Source organism: Ixodes scapularis, unplaced genomic scaffold, assembly GCF_016920785.2.
Source record: "Ixodes scapularis isolate PalLabHiFi unplaced genomic scaffold, ASM1692078v2 ptg000972l_1__unscaffolded, whole genome shotgun sequence".
NCBI lineage: Eukaryota > Metazoa > Arthropoda > Arachnida > Ixodida > Ixodidae > Ixodes > Ixodes scapularis.
Genome location: NW_024610076.1, coordinates 990,563 through 1,010,507, shown reverse-complemented (window position 1 = coordinate 1,010,507; position 19,945 = coordinate 990,563). Strand labels below are relative to the sequence as shown.

The window sequence follows — 19,945 nt, the reverse complement described above, 5'->3', positions numbered from 1 at the left end:
CCGGTGTTCAAAAGAACTGAAGGACGCCCTCTGGTAGAATCTTTTTTACTTAATATAATAATCATAAATATTCAAAAATTATGCATTACCAAGGTTGAGAGTGACAAATCTTTGTACCCTTTATAATCTTTTACTTGCAGAATGAATGGCACATGCGCTCGGACCGCGTGCTCCATCTCGGATCTGCTCTACTGATCCCGGCGAGCTCCAAAACAGCCAGTGGAATTCGCCATAATTCACGAAGATCAAAAGTTGCAAATATTAAGCTAGGCGCTTGCTTCTTAGAAAAGGCATAACAAGAAATAAATGTGTATCGTTTAATTATAAAGTTATAATTGAATTGTATCAAAGTGCTTTTTTGTAAAATTTATGGGATCTTCTCATGTGGTGAATTCTTTATTCTGCACTCCGTGTTTTACTTGAGTTGCACACAGAAATTGAAACTGTTGACAAAACGACAAAATGTACATATAATGTAAAAAATGCATTATGCTCTCCATAACAAAACAATATAAATGATTTAAGGTGGTCGTTTCCAGAAAAACGCTCTACGAAAAATGCGGAGTGGTATGCAAATTTTCGTTTAATTGGCATCAAAGCCGTGTTGAGAAAAGGTCAGAAAAATGTTCCTTACGGTATCAATCATTTGGGTGTATCGATGTATGTGACCTAAAGGTACTGTAAAATTTTCATCGGCCAGACTGAGTCCCAATACCATAAATATGGAGGCCGCATTGACTGACCATGCCATCTGGTCAACCTGAGGAGAGAAATCATGATCAGCGGACTGTCTCAAATTGAGGAAGGATAACTTTTCTGGTACAGTATGAGTAATAGGAATGTGTGAACACTAAAATTTCTTCGAGAGTCAAATTCAAATGAAAAAGGGCCCAACAGTCACCAAGAAGTGGAATATCTAATCGAATAATAAAAGGGCACTAAAGTGCTTTGTGAGATCCTAGTTTTCCGGTCCCTAGTTTTTCGGTCATAACACAATCTACGAGCTGTAAACATCCTAAAAAAACCGAAGTTACATTCATGCGCGGCTGATTTCACATTAAAAAAAAAAAAATAAATGAAGGATGTGAATTTTTTTATTCTTAAATTTACGTTAGTTTGGGTTGCTGCGTAGATATAAAGGTAAAAGTGCATTCCCGTTTCCTGGAAGAAGTCCAGAAGGAAACTGTGGTGCAGGACATGTGTCCAACGTTGAAGGTCTGGCGGCCCGCTGGGATGGAGGCCCACCCCGCTAAGATGGCGTCGACGGGTAGCTTGAATGTCCGGGCACGTCGAAAGCAAGTGCTCATACGTATACGTGTCTGTTTTAATGTATGTACGTTTGCGTGTATGTGTGTGTGCGTGGCGTGTGCGTGTGCGCGTGCGTGCGTGTGCGTGTGTGCGTGCGTGCGCGCGTGTGCGCGTGCGTGCGTGCATGTGTGTGGGGGGATGTGCGTGCGCGTGCGTGTGCGTGAGCATGTGCATGTGCCTGTGCGTGTGCGTGTGCGTGTGCGTGCGTGCCTGTGTGTGTGTTGTGTGTGTGTGTGTGTGTCGTGGTATGACCCCATATGTCTAGGACAGCCGGTGTGATCGCTGCACTGACACTTACTTTTCGGAGCGAAACCTCTTTTAGGTGAGTGGAACAGGTATGGAGGTTGAAACCACACGGAGAAATTAGAGCCTGTGTGGTGCGCCGCAGCGTCTTTTTGTGAATGACCAGATTATCCGTGGCCGTAAACTTAAGAAGAAAAAGCGGGTAGACTACCGTTCGAGAATGACATGCAGCACCTGCCGTGGCATGAGCGGTAACATTATAACCGGGTCAGGGCAGCTAGGGCACTCGTTTACAAACCGATATGTCTGTTGCCATACGAAAGGAGCGATCAAAACAACGTACTGAGTAAATAGCCTGCATCATGTCGGTGTAAAAAAAGACACGATGAGTACGAACAGTAGCAATGAGTGGCAAAACAGCGGACAGACCGTCCCAGGCAGCCAACGACTCTGCAAGCTCCGAGGGTAGGGCGGTGTCTGGGGTGTACGAACGCGTTTGATTTGCAGTCGAGGGGGAGGGGAAAACGGGGCTTGCATGGAGCCTTGGTTCCTTCAGTCCAGTATCCACATAGTCTACCAGGTTATAGCCCGCGGACACTATTGAGGGAGGGCTAAGCATAGTCGATCCCGAAAAAATATATTGAACTTCGATAATCCTGTCTGAGGCCGCCGCTAGCTTTGTTGCCGGTTACTGGACAGTGACGCCGAGGAGATAACGGTGTAATGGGGGAGTCCACTAATGGCAAAGGCGGATTCATATTACGTGCCAATGCAGCCGCAGCTGGAGCTATGCCAATCTTCAAGGCCCGGGCTTGACGTCGTTGATGAATCACCAAACACATCAGTGTGTACAAAGCAAGGGCGACGCGGAGCAAGGGGTAGTGAAGTCCACACAGAGCACATGGCGTATAGCCATTTCCGTCAAGACTCAACCGGCGAGGGTTAGTGTAAGAGGATTCTTGCAGAGCTTGCGGTGGCCCCAACTGTTAGCGATCGACATTAAGGCAGTTTTTTCGGGTGAGAGGGTGAGCCGCTCCGAATGGCAGCAGGTTCTAGTAGACTCCAGCGCCACAAAAAAAAAAAAACACCATATTTGACGTTTCTGAGAAGAGTGGATGATTCACACTTTTACATCATCCGCGAATATGAGAAAGTGGACATTTGAGATATCCGAGCTTGAGGCCTGAAGATATTGGTAAGACTGATACATTGAAAAATAGAGGGGCAAGGAAAGACCCTTCTCTCACCCCCCGATTTTCTGTAAACTATCCAAGGCTTGCCCCTCCAAGGCGCACCGGAAAGGAGCGATGTTGAAGAAAGGAGAGGAAGGAAAAGCAGATCTGATCAGGTAGATGAAACCACCGAAGAACGTGTGGCTCTTGTTCTCGTACGCCCGGTGTACATCAATGGCGAGCATCGTGCTTCCACTGCGGGAGCGACCACCGATGAGCACGCAAATGAAAGATGGTTTCAGCCGTCCTCAGCATCCGTGAGAGGCCGAAATACAATCGGTGCCGGGTTGTACTGTCCAAAGTGCTCGAGCCAGCAATTGAGGTGCTTAGACCAAGTTTTGGCCAAGTTAATGTATGTTTTCAGGCGATGCTAGGATCAATACACTTTGCTTTTTCTATATATAGCTACAGAAATGCCAAAGCATAGATTTTCCTTGACATGGGTGTCAAAATTTCATAATAAGTTAGCTCGAGATGTCAGATGAGAATCGAACAACCGGGCATTGGAACTTGTAGCTTGTGGGCAACCTGGCGATTCCAAGCGGTTTACCCAGGCTGCCCCTCCGACAATCATGAATGGTCATCTTGACCACGAGGGGGCCAAGGGCAACTGGCCACGCGAGCAGCGCTCCGCCGCTGATAAAAGGCCGTCGCAGCGGATGCGCGGGGGCTGTTGGGATCGCGGCGCAGGCGATAGCGCTCATTAAATGTTTACGTGTTGTTGAACCGGTGTGCTGTGTCATTCTCCGAGAAGGGTAGCAGCAAGTGAAACTCGATTCCTTGAACCTTATACCTAAACTGTTTAAGAAAACACATCAACATTTAGTGAATATACGTATGTTTTTTTTCTGCATGTATTTCTGTTCGTATTTTTAACAGTCTTTCCACACACATCCATGCCATATTATGCTATTGCAATTTAGATTATTTGCCTTTTTTGCCATGCGTTTTTTTTTTTATTCCCATTTAAGTTCCAGTGTTAAGAGGGTCCTCAACAAGGAGGAGTAGTTCATAAATAAATAAATAAATTAATTAATTAATATTTCATCGTTCGAAAAGTCAAAACTTGTTGTACGCTGGGTACACGTACTTCGTCATCAGTGCAGACACAATTGCCTAAAAACCAAAATGGCTCTCAAAAAAATACAGGCAAACACGCACGGCGTGCGTCCGTTGAAGCAATGACGTATTTGAAAAAGAAATGCTCCAGCTGCGAACTTTTTTTTTGTGCTATAACAAAAAAGCTTGCTAGCAAAATGTTATGTTTGATATACATTAAAGTTGACATGGTTTTACAAAGGTTACACATCATAGGAGCACCCGAAGGGACAGCCCCTGCTATGCAAGAATAGAGTTCGGCGAATGACCAAGTACAACACTGGGCATGGATATACACGCTAACGCCATTCTATTTGCATGTTGGAGACAAAGGTGAACGTTTTACCAAATAACTTTATGCACCCTCTTGTTCCACACTTTAGTTGAGCGCGTGCTGGCTTGAGATTTATTTATAAAAATAAGCACGGACCAACGCCCTGCACTCTAAGAAAAAAAAATTAAAAACGTTTACAACTTTCTGTAATGCCGAATTAGAGTGCAGCTCTTGAGGAGGAGGAGCGGAGGGTACGGAAGGGACGGTATGCCCCTCCCCCTCATCTGTACCCTCTCCTCCTCCCTCCTCATCTACTCCTCCCGTGCTCCTCACCTCCTCCCTCTCTTCCTCTTCCCTCCTCTTCCCTCTTCCCCTTCTCTCTTTTTTCACCTCCTCCCTACTCCTCCTTACCCTCTCCTCCCCTCCTCCTTCCTGCCTCCCGCGCGCTGCATAATGGGAAACGTCCCATAATGCAACGCGCGCGTCACGGCGATGCGCTATGGGACGTTTCCCATAATGCACCTCGCGGCTACGCCGCCGCGTTACGCTGACGCGTTGTGGTTACAGCGACGCCGACGAGTCACGCCTACCCGTTACGCAGACGCGTTACGGTTACGCCGACGGCGACGCGGACGCCGCTTGAGCAGGAAACGGGCGCTAAGAGCTGCGCTCTAAAAAAGAGGAAAGAGGTAGCTGCTGCCCGTTTTCCTTCCTTTTACAGTCACGCCTGTAGTCAGACACGATAATAAGACGTTTTTGTCTTTTTTTCAGGCAGACGAAAGAAACGTACAGCCCTCTTGCCTTATCTTCTTTTGGTTCTGTTTTTCGGTCCACTCGTTGTTTATTCAACACTGTTCAGCTGATTCAGTGTCAGCGACAGCGAAGGCCACCTATAATCAAGTCCCCTTGTCCAAACACGAAGAGCACCTAGATTGCACTGACTTTTTTACCACTAATTTCGTCAAACGAACAAACTAAGCCGTTAGAGACCGCAAAGTTCCGGAGCAGTGCCAGGAGTGGAACGAACACTGGGCGAAGATAGCTGTCTCCGAAACTACGCACACCGAGTGCCAACGGTTTCAACGACGATCGCCGTGGTTTTTGTATTTTCGCGTTTAACCAACATCGCCATGGAAGTGTTGTGCGTTATTAACGAAGACTGGAATCGTCGACTTGCCGATGTCACCGTGTGTTTCACTTACCAGTGGTGTAATATCAAGATGAGATGACGTATACCGCTACAGGTTGACATTCTGCTTAACATTAAAAGGTTTAAGAATACCCTTGAGCGATTACGTGCAATCGATTGACCTCCGGCACCACGTTGGAACGCTGGTTTGAACTACAGCTCCTATCGCACAGGCCCATGTATATGTCGCCTCCAATGCCATGTTGTCCACTCTTTGAGAGCGATTGCGTACGCGGGGAAGGGTTGAACAGGCATAAAATATGACGGAAAGTACGTGTATTTAAACATGGGTATATTAACGTTAAACCAACTTAAACAGAAAGACCGATGTACTGTTGAAAAATGTCCTTTTTGTTATCGCCGGATAGTTCTTAGTCAACAGTCGGCTCATAGACGAGAAGGTGGTTTTAGAACTCGCTACGGCGTACGCCACACCTGCCACAGATCGAGGCATGGACGGCACTGATGTGTGCCGAAATGCGATGTTACTGCCCGTAATGCACGGCTTTCAGCTGAAGAAAAGCTTGTTCGGCGGATAATATTTCAAGACGACCGGTGTTGTCGTACATGAACAGCGGAAAAACAAAAGCAAATAGTGCTATAGAAAAATTGGCGTCGATCGTGCCATTCTACGACGTGCTTTGTGTGGAAGCCAACGCAAGGCTGCTATATACGGGAACCGGAATTGAGCGGGTTGTTTTATCGGCTGTCGCTAATAAATACGGCATGAACATTTGCTTTTTACTGAGATATTAATTCCTTGGGCCATTGCAATGTCCTTCTGAGAAATGACATTACTAAGAAAAAATCGACATTTTGGAAACACTATATATTGGCTAGGTGATCGTCGAGAACATCCGTGCGTTAAAAAGGACGAATAGAAAGGCGAAAGCGCAGTTTTCGGAATTATTAATCGGGAAAGTGTTTTTGTTTGTTGCGGGTGATTTATATGAGTGTATGTAAGATAAAAATGCCTCAAGCACAACGGTGGCGCAAGCAAGCAATATTTTTTTTTTATTTTTTTTATTTTGGCGGTTTTTAGTATTACCTAACTTGTACTTGCAATTACTTGCTCGAGCGTGCCATATTGTCGTGACGAACCTAATATGCTTTCACGCTTCGCGACACATATTTTCTGGCTACCATGTGACAACGACCGAATTAGGATGCTTCGAATTAACTATTTTGAACGGTTTACCACTCCTCCCTGACGTGCAGTACTTACGAAGAAATTGTGGCTCGAGAAATAGTACAGTTCGAAATGGTGCCAGTGGCCAAGTGACCGAGTTTCATTTGTCTCCGTTTAACATGGCCACGTTGACAACGAAAATACTGAGTGACTGCGTTCGAAATGCGAGTTTTCTAACCTGCGCATAAAAATGAATTCGACAATAAATACAGTTCGTGAAAATCTCGTGTTTCGTTTTTATTTGCTGCTCACCTCGCTCCGGAAGTGGTGACTTGTTTAAATAAGTGAGAGCAGCTGACTGCTTTTCTTGCGCTAACTGCTGGACGCACTTGGGGACCGCAAGCAGCCCCAGGTGTTTGCCTGTTCCAAAACTATTCCACCTATTTTCGGATTTACCTCGGCAGCGTTTCGTGTTAAGAGCAACAATAAATGCAGCTTCCGCGTTAAGCCTTATTGACTCCATTCTCGCGTGTCGGAGCCGCATTTACACGATAAAGACAAGGGAGGAACTTTGCTTCCTGCTTTCAGTGACAAAATTTCCTTTCTTTTTGAAGGAACGTATAGTGCCAGATCGTTCCTGCCTTAATGGAAAAATATATATAAACCCTTTTTTTTCTGAGAGTGCGCTCCCTTAAAGAAGAAAACATAACCAGGTTCATTTTTGAACAAAAAAAAAATACAGGAGACGACGAATGAAAAAAGGGCAAACACAAAACATCTCACCTGAAACGTGTTGCGCTTGCCCCCAGTTTCGTCCGTCGTGTTCAGTTTTTCAAAATGTTTTAACACAAACTAGCCTGCCTTTCTATTCATTTTATCAACAAACAAAAAAAAATGTTTATCTGCAAACATAAACAAATTGTCAGTAGATTTTGCCGCGGCCAGTAAAGAACACACGCACAAAATGAAAATCCCAATATACTGCTGAAAAGCAGGTGGTAATCGAACCCATACTCACACAACACGTGAACTGCCTTGAGAAGGAATAGGGGCGGTACGACCGTTTACCAATGTTAAGTGAAGTACTCAATGCTGAAAACGTTCTTTTAAATGAGACAAAATGGTTGAAAATCAAAACAGAAAAAATACGGCTCGCAGCTCATTATCCATATTACAGAGAATGCAGTGGAGCCTATGAGCAATCTGATTCGCTCGTACACTGTAAACGTATTGTGTGTCGAAGTGCCTCGAGCATAACTGTGGTCTCTCGAAGGTCACCTGATGCTCACACTTTATACTAGATTGGCACTGTCAGCTCTATGCATTCCCTACCGTTCATGCTAAGGCTCAACGCACTGTAGTTCGGTGAACTTTCGTGGAAACCAGGAGGCAATACAAACAAAAGGAAACTTGCGTTGTATTTGTGCACTTCACGTTGAAATGCGCAAACACATATGCGGAGGGGTGGATGGCCACGGGGAGAACATGAAGTCGGGGACCTCTTCATTTTCATAAATTCAAGGTCCCCAAAGTTAAACATTCAGCATATTAAATAAAAGAAAAAGCTAAGTTCAGGTAAAAGCTGCATACACTTCTTCCTAAAAACACGTGTTAGCTTGCTTTTTAATGTTTGTAATTTTCTTAACTCGCAGCAGTGAACATTGTTGTAAGCTGAAAGCAAATATGAAAAAAAAAAAAATCTTTTCCTGCACAGTATCGGCACGAGGTACAAATATTGATATATTTAGCTGGGTTTGTTTAACACTTAAGCTGCTTCTGATTAATTCTAATCTCACTGTTTATCTATCATTTATTTATAAGTTCATGAAATCCAAATATAATTATTGAATACTTTTTTAATTATTGAATTCGTTAATGGTCATCACAAACAAAAAAAAAATAGATTGATCGGACACGACACTCAACTGGCTTTACCTGCACTACTGAATAAATGTATTATTATTAATATTTAAAAAAAAAACAAAAAAAAACGATGACTTTGTATTTAGCTGCGTCCTGGTTTATGAACGCAGTGTTTTGGTTTAGAAATTATTGCAAGGTAAGCAGTAAGACCAACTATCAATGCCAGTGGTTTTATGATGGATAATATGCAAACTCTTTCGCATGTGAGTATTCAATTGGAGTGCAAAGAACTCCTATCCAATCTTGTTCCGTTTGTACCTTGCTAGCGCAAAAAGAGCAGCAGGATTTCGCGTTCTTTAAGAAGGTTTCATAACGAATATTATGTCTTTAAAAAGTCTTCCGACGCTGTGCACGCTGTGCGCATAACACTGGCAGTAAATTGGCAAGAGAAGTAAGCGGTCAAAGGGTTTGGATAAATGTTTTAAACTTTCTACGCATACTTGCAATGGCTTAAATGGCTATTAAGAAACGCCGTCGATATGCGCATTTCATGTGCAACTAGTTAAAAGTGTGACAGATAGATATTTAATATTTGCCTCTTGAATTCGACTTTATTATCTATTTATACCTGGATTTTCTTCTTTTTTTTTAGTAAAGCTAGAATGGACGTTAATCATCGTTTTGCAGCTATCGATCCATCGTAATATCTACTCTAAAGCGTCGGCAACCGTTCTTTTATAAGCTTGGGAAACCAAGAACCCACAAATATGCTGCGCCAATTCTTGATTAGGATAATGCTGCAAGCTTCGTTTTCGGGTTTTTAGAGCTTCAGTTGTAAGTGATATCAGCTGGCGAAATCCGGCGACTCTCCAAATTACTCCGCCAAGCGACGCCCGCGAATCTACGTTTTCGCAATTTGGGTACATACGATTCTCTTTCGACGTGGTCGGAAATTTGATATAGACGACTCGGAGCCCGGCTGTTAGTTACCATCCTACGTCACCCAGAGATTTAATATCTGACTTGTAGTCACAGACGCCCGTCAACCCGCTGCTAGGAATGGAACGTACATCTATATCGTCTTTACCAGGTGCGGGAGACATTGAGGCTGCACAAATATTCCAACATTATATACGGATCGGGGGCCGTGATCGCAAATTCCGAATAATACAGTACCATAAAAGAAACCCCAGCATCTCGGTCGAAAAAAGCAATTCCAGAACCAGAGTCGATAACAGCATAGTAACCGAAACCCAGGTCTCGGGTATATTATCTCGTCTGGAACACCGCCTCGTAAAAACACCTCACGTAAAAGCATTCCTCACAAGCAACCTTCTCCTAAAGGGGTAATCGCACACGAGGGCTTTCTCAGGAACTATGTGTGCGACATCAATGATCGGAGGGACCAGCCAACACCTCCTAGATAAGTAAGCCGTAGTGCTGAGAGAAATGTTGTAATGTGCGAAGGCCAACGCTCGGCACAGATTGTACACGATGATTCCGTCAACGTTCGGCACAAACTTGACTCGAAGCCGCGGCAGCACTCTTTTTCAATATTCGTCCAGCGTTGGCCTTGGGTGGTTACGAAAAAGTGTGAGGACTACTGTTTTGTTGTCCAAGCGGTGTTGAACGAGCGGGACTCTCTCCCCAACTCCAACATTCACAGGAACGGCCGGGTGCCGAGAGGAATGCCAGTGTTATCAGACGCATTTATAGTGGTCGCACTATCGTTATAAAGGCTCGGTGCGCGGTGACGTGAGTACAAAAATGGAGGCGTGCATGATACGGCGATACGCGATTATGACAGCAGTTTTGTTATATGCAAAAAACGACAAACTGGTTTCTGCTAAAAAAAGATGCATTTTCAATTTGCGAATGCAACATAAGGAATGCGGAACTCCGAACAAGTTGTATGAAGTGCCGCATGAGGACGGAATTTATGAATATTAACAATTCCCTCGATTGGCTCATACGACGATAGGGAATAGATTGGGCCACCGAGTCTAGAAATTAAGAACCAAAAGCCTCATTTCATTTATTCGCCACTTTGCTTACCCTCTCCAATTTCGCAACTGTGCCGAGGTCGTGTGGGATATCACCAGGATGAATTCTGGGGGATCGGGAAAAAAAACTAAAAACATCACCTGCCCCTCCTTTCGCCCCTGGCAAGGGAGTCGTCAATTTTCCTCTGACAAAGCCTAATCGGCGTTACCACGGCACCGGGTCCACTGAAAGACAGGGTGAGAAATTTGAGCCTGTCATGCTGGAGGGAGTCTCAATTTTTCTCTATCCCGCCTGTCCTGAGCTTTGTCAGTTAGTTGTGCGTGATTAAATTTTATATAGATATTTCCACCGGTGTTTTAATATTCTCTTAGTTAATAAAATCCACTGATCAACCATTTTTACATTCTCGCCTGCAAACCCCAGCACTCCGGCTAAATCCGTCAACCCCTCCAAGAGGGCGGGAGAAAGCCCTGTGCACTTCAACACCGCATGTTCCATTGTGTCGTCTTTCTCTTGGCTTATCGCACAGCGGGTATTCATTGGGTCATACTTTAGCCCATATGTTATAGTTCGCAATACTCCCATTCTAGACTGGAATAACAACGAGCTCCCTAGCGAATTATCATTCCAATATTATTTCCTTATTTTCAGTTTTCGTCCATTTTGCGTTGTTAAAGCTGATTTTCCCAGTATTCTTTCTTCCCACATCTTTGTCTCGCCTTTTTTACTTTTTCCAAAAATAGTCTGCTCTGCGCCAGCACTTGAAACTTGGTATTCAAATTTCAGTTTTCGGGTTTGGTACTTCCATTTGGTTTTAAATGTTTTTCATGTATAGATACTATATACATTTCTCGCCCATCGTATATCTTCCATTTTTTAGCCTTTCTTCAAATACCAACCAACCCATCGCCTCTCTAACCTGGAAAGATGCCCAGCCCATGTATTTCTGTACTCTTTCATTTGGTGTATTTTATTTTATGCATCATACCGCATTCCTAAAAGAGAATCCTGGAAACATGACTCCTTTCCATATTCCCAACAGCTTCATATCTAGTGTAATTCCGCAGTGTCGTATGTTCCATAATTGCTTCGTACCATTTGATTTGCTTCAGCATATTTTGTTCCTGTTCTTCAAAGCATAGTTCTGTCTCATTCATCCATAATCTTAAGTATTTATACTTCTCTACGTGTTCTTTGAGAACGCCTTGAAGTTTCAGTAAGTCCCTCTTCTCACCATTATAATCTATTAACCCTGACTTGTCGCTACTGAATTGCAGGCTCCAGGGAGTCTCCTTCCTCTTTACATATCTTAACATATCTCAGCTACCTGCTAACAGTACAGTGACGTCTGCTTAAAACATTTCTGGTATAAGTTTGTTTACTTTTCCCTCTCTCTACACATTTGACCGCTCAAAATCTAAACTTCACTCTTCCCATTTCTTTTTCATTTTACTCAGGAATATCAGAAGAACTAGAAGTGATAGAGGAACACCATGCCCAAGTCTTCGTTTTATTTCTGCCGATTTTGTTATTTCGGCTTCCCATTTAATAACAACCTCAATATTTCTGTATACGTGTTTTAAAAGGCGGGCTACAACACGTTATGCAATACTGATGCCACCGGCGGTATCGTGCAGAACAAAATCTGTAGGGTTGGCGAAAACCCGTACAAAATACCGCCAACTGCGAAGAGGTCCCCAGTCAGGCGGGGACTGTTTGTGAAGCACCAGCAAAAAGCTCTACCATCCATATGTGAGGATTCCTTCAACGTGGCTCCTCACAAAGGCGTGAGGTTGTTACAACGTGATGCGCGTCCCGGAAGGCAAAGGGAGGGACTTGTCTCCATAGTTAATACCCCTAAAGAGGAACTGCAACGAAATTGTAGTATGTATTTTATTGTCTAAATATCACCCACGTTGTGGACACACCGCGAAAACTCCCAATATTTGTTAAAAGTAAAAAAAATAACACAATATTTGTATTCATAATGAATAAACCGAATGCCGCTGCGCTTCCCTTCTCATTAAAGGGGCGATGCAACGATTTTTGTATTTTGCCCAAATACCGCTACAAACGGATCCCTGATGTTAATGACCTGTGGAATACCCGTTCGTTTTTCAACACACACAATCGAAGTCACAAAAAGAAATAAATAAAAACAAGCAGAGTTCAGCCCCTCAACTCGCAGCCAGAACAAGCGGCTACGTGATCTAGAGCCGATTATATGCCGCCAATGTTGATCATAGCCATGCGCTTGGGTTGGCAAGGCACAGGACACGCGCTGAGTTCCTGACATTGTTATGGTTCGGCTGTTGTCGTCATTGGAGCGATTGGACACAGGACACTACCCGGATGCGCCTCGAGCTATCGATTATCACGAGCCCAAATCGAGTGTCCGAACCATGCTCGGGTCCAATCTATGAGCCGCGTTCAAATATCGTGACTGGGCGGTACTGCTACCGCCCAGCTACCTCATCAGGTTTTGCGAAGGAGAGATTGAATGAAAACACTTGGTTTTGTCCTCGAAATTACAGCGCAACAAGGCAGTTTTTTGGTCAATGGCTTTTCGTGCGAGTATCCTTGAGTCCCACTAGTGGCAGGAAGCTCGTGTACAGTGAAAAACATTCCAATTGAATATCCTTGCACCGCCCCTTTAAAGCAGCATCGCTCGGCTGAAGTAGAGCGGCAAGCTGCGCGGGCGCCACTCCCTGTCAAACTTGTCCAAAGCGGATTTCACCTCTTTCCCGAACCTATTGAACTCCTGTGGAAAGCGGAGGAAAGGCATCCGGAACTGCCAAGTGTAGCGCGTTGATATTACCATCTGGCGGAGCTCACAGCTGCGTCAGCTGCCCCATTGTTTTGCCTGTGAAGGTTAACATGACGTCACGAGCGCGCTTGAATCGCAGGATCTGCGGAGACGTATTGCGCTCTCCGACAGCTACTCTTCGAGCGCTCGATGGAAACGGCGGTTTGGAACGAAAATATAGCCATTCGTTCAAATACAAACGTGCGATTGTCATTTAGCATATATTTTCGATCCTGTATAACTGGTCTCGGAAAGTGAAGGAATTTTTCATTTTTCACTTCAGTATACCTTTAAAGCGCTTCGCTTACAACTACCAAAGTTGCACAAGAGCTGGTACCCACGTGGGCCCCACTTCTTGTTCTACTTGGGTATTGTGTTACAAGCAAAGCTCACGAAGCAAATGGGCAAAAAGTACATAGACTGATAGTAAATCTGCTGAAGCACTTCTTTTAAAGATTAAGACATCTTCAACTGACAGTTGCATCACGTTTGGTGTGGCCGTTTAAGGTTTCTTGTTTTCCAGTTTTTGATTTCTAGAACAAATACATTTTGAGGATTAGGCGATTGTCTTTATTGGGGAGTGTGGGTATGCTAAAATATCGATCGGACGAAAATAAACTTCGTACATTACTTTTCAAACAATAACCAACGAGCAAATTTGTTACACATTCTGTATTTATTTTTAAATATAAAAAAAAATAATCAAGCTACCCAAGCAGCACAGATTTGGCCAATCACTGGCCAATGGCCGGCAAAGATCCTTTGGCCAGTTGCCAGACAGTTCCAGCCAATGGCCGATGACTTTCTTTTTTCTCGTCACTGGCCATCAGCCATCGGCGAAGCATTGGCGGATGAATAGCTATTCTTTGGCCGTTGGCCAAAAGACCATAGCCAGACATCGGCCAATGTCTGGCCTTCGACGATAATTTGCCTATTCTGGGGGATCATAATTGTGTATCTCTACACTTGAACCATGCATTATAAGGGGCATTTCAACGAAGACTTTGAACAACTCCTAAAACAGGGGGCTTAGAAAAAAATAAATTATACGGGAGGAAACTGTCAACCATGGGGGACGTCAGACATTTTCAACAACAAAATAATTAGCAGAATGCTTACATACAATATACTGATGAAATTTCGTATTAGATAAACTAAAAACATGATTGTTATTTGAAAATTTCTGAGCATTATCAAAACCTCTTTAGGAAAATATGAGCACAGAAAGCATTTCACGGTACAGCGACAAAAACACTAGATCTGATCGCGTTTCTAGGTTTGACTTTTCAATCGGAGCTCATCTTTGCTCCTGCGGTCCCTGTGTAAGAGGCGCGCAACACACGTCCGCCAAATTTGCTTCCATCCCATGAGAGAGGCGAGTCGATAGCTGAGCGCCTCTATCACGTGGGTCCAGGGCCGCTAACACTAAGGTCCTCTCAGATGGGAGACCGAACCCTCGAAACGCGTCCAAATTTAGTGCGTTTGCGTTTTTGTTTCAGAACTTCGTAATTTGCTCTATTTGACTTACATATTTCTAAAATGAGTTGATCAAGTTGTTTTCGATAATGCTTAGCAATTTTCTAATTGGAACCATGCGTTTATTTTAAGAAATAAAAAAAAAATAAAGACGTTTACCATTCTTTGTAATGCCGAATTAGAGCGCAGCTTTTGAGAAGGAAGAGGGAAGGGCTCGGAGTGGAGGGTATGTCTTCTTCCCCCTCTATACACCCTCACCTCGTCTTCTGCTCCAGTCCCACTTAGCGGTGAATTTTCGCTATATATTCCGCTAAATCTAGCGAAAGTACCCCAGCTAAATTTAGCGAAAAAATTCATCGTTAAATTTAGCGGAAAATTTCTCACCAAATATAGCGGGAAAATTTTAGCCTCGTGACATGATACGGGATGTCACGCGTGACGTCATTATGGGAAACGTCCCACAATGAACCGCGCGGTTACTCCAACGATAACGGCGATTCTGCTTAACTCGGAAACGGGCGCCTGTGAGCGGCACTCTAAAATAATTAATTTATTCTTACTAAACATTCAGTTAATTGGTATTTTCTTGTAATTCCTGACGTCCGCCATGGCTGAAAGTTTGTGTCCGTAAAGTGTTTTTTTTTTAGCGCAGCTTTTAGGTGCCCATTTCCGGCTTAAGCGGCGTCGGCGTCGCAGTGAGCGTAACCGCGCATTGCATTCCAATAATGACGTCACGAGAGTCACGAATGACGTCTCGAGGGTCCCGCGCGATGCATCATGGGACGTTTGCCCTCATGATGTCGCACGTGACATCACGCGTGACGTCACGAGCGTCAGGAGTGACGTCATGAGGGTCACAAGTGACGTCATGGCGATCACGAAGATTCGAGTGACGTTACGAGGTTCACTCGTGAAGGTTATGATGAAGGTCACAACCTTCACAGTGAAGGTCACTCGTGAAGGTGACATCGAATGTTACGACCGTCACAAATGACGTCACGATGGTCACTACTGTGAGCAAGTGTCGCCATCTATCGTTGCATAGAACAAATATTTATACTACTGCCACCTGTTGTACATTTTGTTAAATAAATAGTTGTTATACCCAACATGGCGTGGTCGGCATAGCGAGCCTTGTTCGTCGCGAAACAATTCGGCAACAACTACGAAAAAAATGTAAGGCACCTCAACGAAAACAGACCGCCGAAGTGCCCCGCCTCCCGCAAGTCGCCATCGCAAAGTGAGCGAACGCTCCACATCGTCGCATCTTCACCAGCCGCCGTCGAAGTGCAATTTCCCACCAGAATCGCCGCAACCGTTACGGCGGACAGCAACGCTAATCCTTCAAGATCCCGCTCGCAAGAAGGATTTAGTGCCCGGACATCGGAAACTTGACAAACGACCCCGGAAACACTCGCCAAGACCTCCGATGACTTCGTGAAACTGCAAGTATGTGACACCTTTTCTGCTCGTCGTCAACCACATTAAGCCTAGCCGACGTATCCGCCGAAAATGAAACCGACGGACATCCAAAGTCTGACCAACATCGTCGCTCAACTCGCTCTAACAGTACAACAGCTGGCCGGAAGCCAAAGACGGCCGGTACAAATTACATCAACGGCGGATACCGCGAATCCGATCCCCAAATTTATCGGTGATCCGTTGGACGGCGCTAAACAATGGACCCAAGATGTGGAACGGATCGCAGCTCAAGCGTTATGAACCCCCGCACTGACGCTCCTGAACGCTACATCTCGACTCTCAGGCCTTGCAGCCAACTGGCAAAAGACGAACGGAAAACACCACCACGAGTGGGAAGAGTGGAAACGAGTTCTCATTGAAAGGTTTCGACGACGACTTTCGATGAAGGACTTCATCGAGCTACAGGCAAAGAGGACACTAAGGAGGAACGAGATCCTGGTCCAGTACATTTTCGAGAAGGACGCCCTCCTCGACAAGTCTCCACATCCCCTGACCCCCGAGGAACGCATATCGATGATCATCGGCGTCATCAAGGACACAAAATGGTCGATCCCGCTTGCCTCTCAGCTCTACTCCTCCGTGACAGAATTAGTCGACAGAGCAGCAACACTCGACTCGCTGCGACAAGTGGAAAAAAAAGGAAGCAACGACAGGAAAGACGCAGGAACAAGAGAGAAGCCATTTCTTCACAAGTTCAACCCAAAGTCAGGCGACAAGACCGAAGATCTGCACTGCTGGAGATGCGGAAAAAAAGGGCACATCTCAGATCAGTGTCATCTTCCACCTCCAGAAGCAGGTAGTGCACTCGGAGCACCAGCCGACGGTGAAACTGCTACACCGACACACCAAAGGAATGCACACCAAAGCCGCAGTAATGAAGCTGGTACAGCCCACCACAACCATGCCAGCAACAGACTCCTTCCTCGTTCTCCAAGTGAGAATGGTGCCAGTGGTTCAACCCAGGACACGAAGAAACCAAATGCCCGCTACTCTGTGAACTGCTTGTACACCGAAGGTCCTCGCGCACAGATCGTCAACGCCATCATTAACGGCACAATAACAGTGAACGCTCTCTGTGATTGTGGATCAGAAGTCACGCTAATCCAAAAGCATGTCGCACCACCCGAACTACCAGTGTTCAAATGGCCAAACGGACCAATCGAGACAGCAGCAGGACCCATTACACGCCCCGGATGGATCACCCTGCGTGTCACAGTTGGGAACATTGATTACACCATGCCACAAATGGGACTTTGTGAACACCTGCCTGTTACCCTTGTTTTGGGTAATGACTGGAAATGGTTTGTCCAGGCCCTGTGCATCATTGAAGCAGACGGAAGCTTCTGCATCACGTCACCGACATCCATTCAGGAATTCACGCGCTTCAATGCCCAAACGCTCACCGCAAACTGCATCTTCAAATCCAGGCCAATGGAGGCATCACTGCAAAGTGATGTGGCACTAGCACCCAGGGCCACAACAGAGACCTTGTGCACAACCAAGTCAACAGAGCCGCTACCGCAAATCACGACTTCCGGAGAACGTATGCCCGTGGATCATCCGAGTCCATCTGCACCCAACACCGAGACAATCACGGATAAAGTGACCATACATGCTTCTCTTTCCGCAACCGAGCAAGAAGAACTCTGCTCTCTTGTAAAAGAGTATGAAGATATTTTCGCAGACCAGGCGAAGATTGGTGAGTGCCCCTATGTGGAACTCAGTACTAACCTAGAACACTCCTGACCAGTTCGCCGCCAACCCTACCTCCTCCCGCAGCCTGACCGACAGTTCCTCGAAAACCAAGTGCAAACTTGGAGGAAACAAGACATCTGTCGTCGCCGCCCGCCCGTCCACATCTATGTACGCATCGCCGGCCTTCGTAGTGGACCAGCCTTTTCATTACACAACACCTCGACGTCTAGTCGTTGACTATTCCCGCACAATCAATCCGATCACTGTCGCAGATCCACAACCAGTCGATTGCGTGGAAGACGCATTTCATGCAATTTCAGGTTCTCGTTTCATGTCTAACATGGACATCAAGAGTGCATTTTTCACAAACAAATTGAAAGAAGACTACGTGCACAAAACAGCCTTCGTCACCCAAGACCACCACGGAGAGTTTCTACGAATGACTTTTGGGCTCAAGAACGGACCACCGATCATGACAAGAACCATCAAATTGGCATATTCGCACCTTCGCAAACTAGGTGTTGTCACCTACATCGACGACATTGCCTGCGCGCACAACAGTTTCGAAGACCACATCAAATGCCTCCGCGAGATATTCAAGGCCACACGAAGCATGAATTTCCCACTCTCGCCGACCAAGTGTGTCTTCGCCTCGCCAACCATCACGCTCCTCGGAAGAGTGTTGACAACAGAACGCATACTGCCAGACCCTGATCGCACATCTGCTGTATCTCGGTATGCTACACTGACGTCCATACATGAGGTTCGCAGCTTCCTTAGATTTGCGAACACGTTTCGCAAACATATAGAGAACTTCGCAATGATTGCAAGACCGCTTAATCAACTTCTGAAGAAGACCACGAGCAAAGGAAAGAACAAAGAAAAGCCCACTCAAACACTTCAGCTTGCCTTCGAATATACTCAGCAGGAATCCTTCGAGTCACTCAAGATGAAGATCACTTCGCCGCCATTTCTGTCCTTCTTCAAGCAAAAATGTCAGACGTATCTCGAGAAGGATGCGTCACATGAAGGCCTTAGAGCCTGGCTCTCGCAAGGCCAGAATGGCAAAAGACGTGTCATAGAATATGCCAGCAGATCCCTCAAAGACGCAGAAAAGAGATACCACATCAATGAGCTTGAATGTACTGCTGTATATTGGGCTGTGACCGAAAAGTTCCGTCTGTACCTGCATGGTCACAACTTTGTGCTCAGCACTGACAATTTCACTGTGGCGTACGCAGTGAACAAAGCCAAGCTGAACCCCAAGTTTGCACGCTACATTGTTGACCTGGCAGCCTTCAATTTTAGCGCCCTCCACAGGCCGGGCAAGGAAAATGTCACCGCTGACCATTTGTCCCGCTACCCTCTCCCTCCCCAAGCATGTCTCGCCGTGCTAACATCACAAGATTCAAAGCTGGTTCGCACTCAGCAGACTGATGAGTACTGCCACCAAGTCCTTGACAAGCTACAGAAACAGCTCGACACGCATCATCTGAAGCAAATTCATAACTCCTTCAAGTTATCAAACTCGGCGCTAACTCACGTGACAACAGTTGGAAGCCATAGGAGAGAACAACTCGTCCTTCCATTTGCATTGCGCTCCATGTACTCCTCCTTTGTCATGACGAAAGTGGCCATCTGAACAGTGAGAAAACGCTCGAACGAGTACGCTCGAGGCACTGGTGGTCAACACTACGCAAAGACGTCAGAGCCAATGTTCAGAGCTGTGAAGCATGTCAACGAACAAACCGTCGAACCACACTCGCCAATGAAAAATTGGGAGCCCTCCCGATTCCTTCAACGCCATGGGAATGCGTCTTAGGCGATCATGTTGTCTCACTGCCCCAAATGGAGGCTGGAAACACCCACGTGTTCGTACAGATTGATCACGCCACTCGTTACCTTCTGGCAAGAGCCACGTGTTCGTTGTCGGCAGCACATCTCATTGAAACCATCGAACAAGATTTTATTCAACGTTTTGGACCGCCATGCGTGTACATTTCCGACAATGGACCCGCATTTGCCTGCCACACAACACAGCAGTTCTTCAAGAAGTATGGCATCGAGCACCATCTCACACCTCCGTACACCCCACAAGCAAACGGACTTGTCGAAAGGGCCAATGCAACTTTAGTGAACATGCGGA

At 45.5% G+C, this 19,945-nt stretch overlaps 1 protein-coding gene across 1 annotated transcript; it reads left to right on the top strand.

Annotated features, from left to right (window-relative positions):
- The first annotated feature begins 16,134 nt into the window (after positions 1–16,134).
- LOC120841564 lies at positions 16,135–19,441 on the top strand. The gene is made up of 3 exons (XM_040212475.1): positions 16,135–16,276; positions 16,388–17,803; positions 18,120–19,441. The coding sequence occupies exons 1-3, from the start codon at positions 16,135–16,137 to the stop codon at positions 19,439–19,441; spliced, it is 2,880 nt and encodes a 959-aa protein (XP_040068409.1).
- The last annotated feature ends 504 nt before the right edge of the window (positions 19,442–19,945 follow it).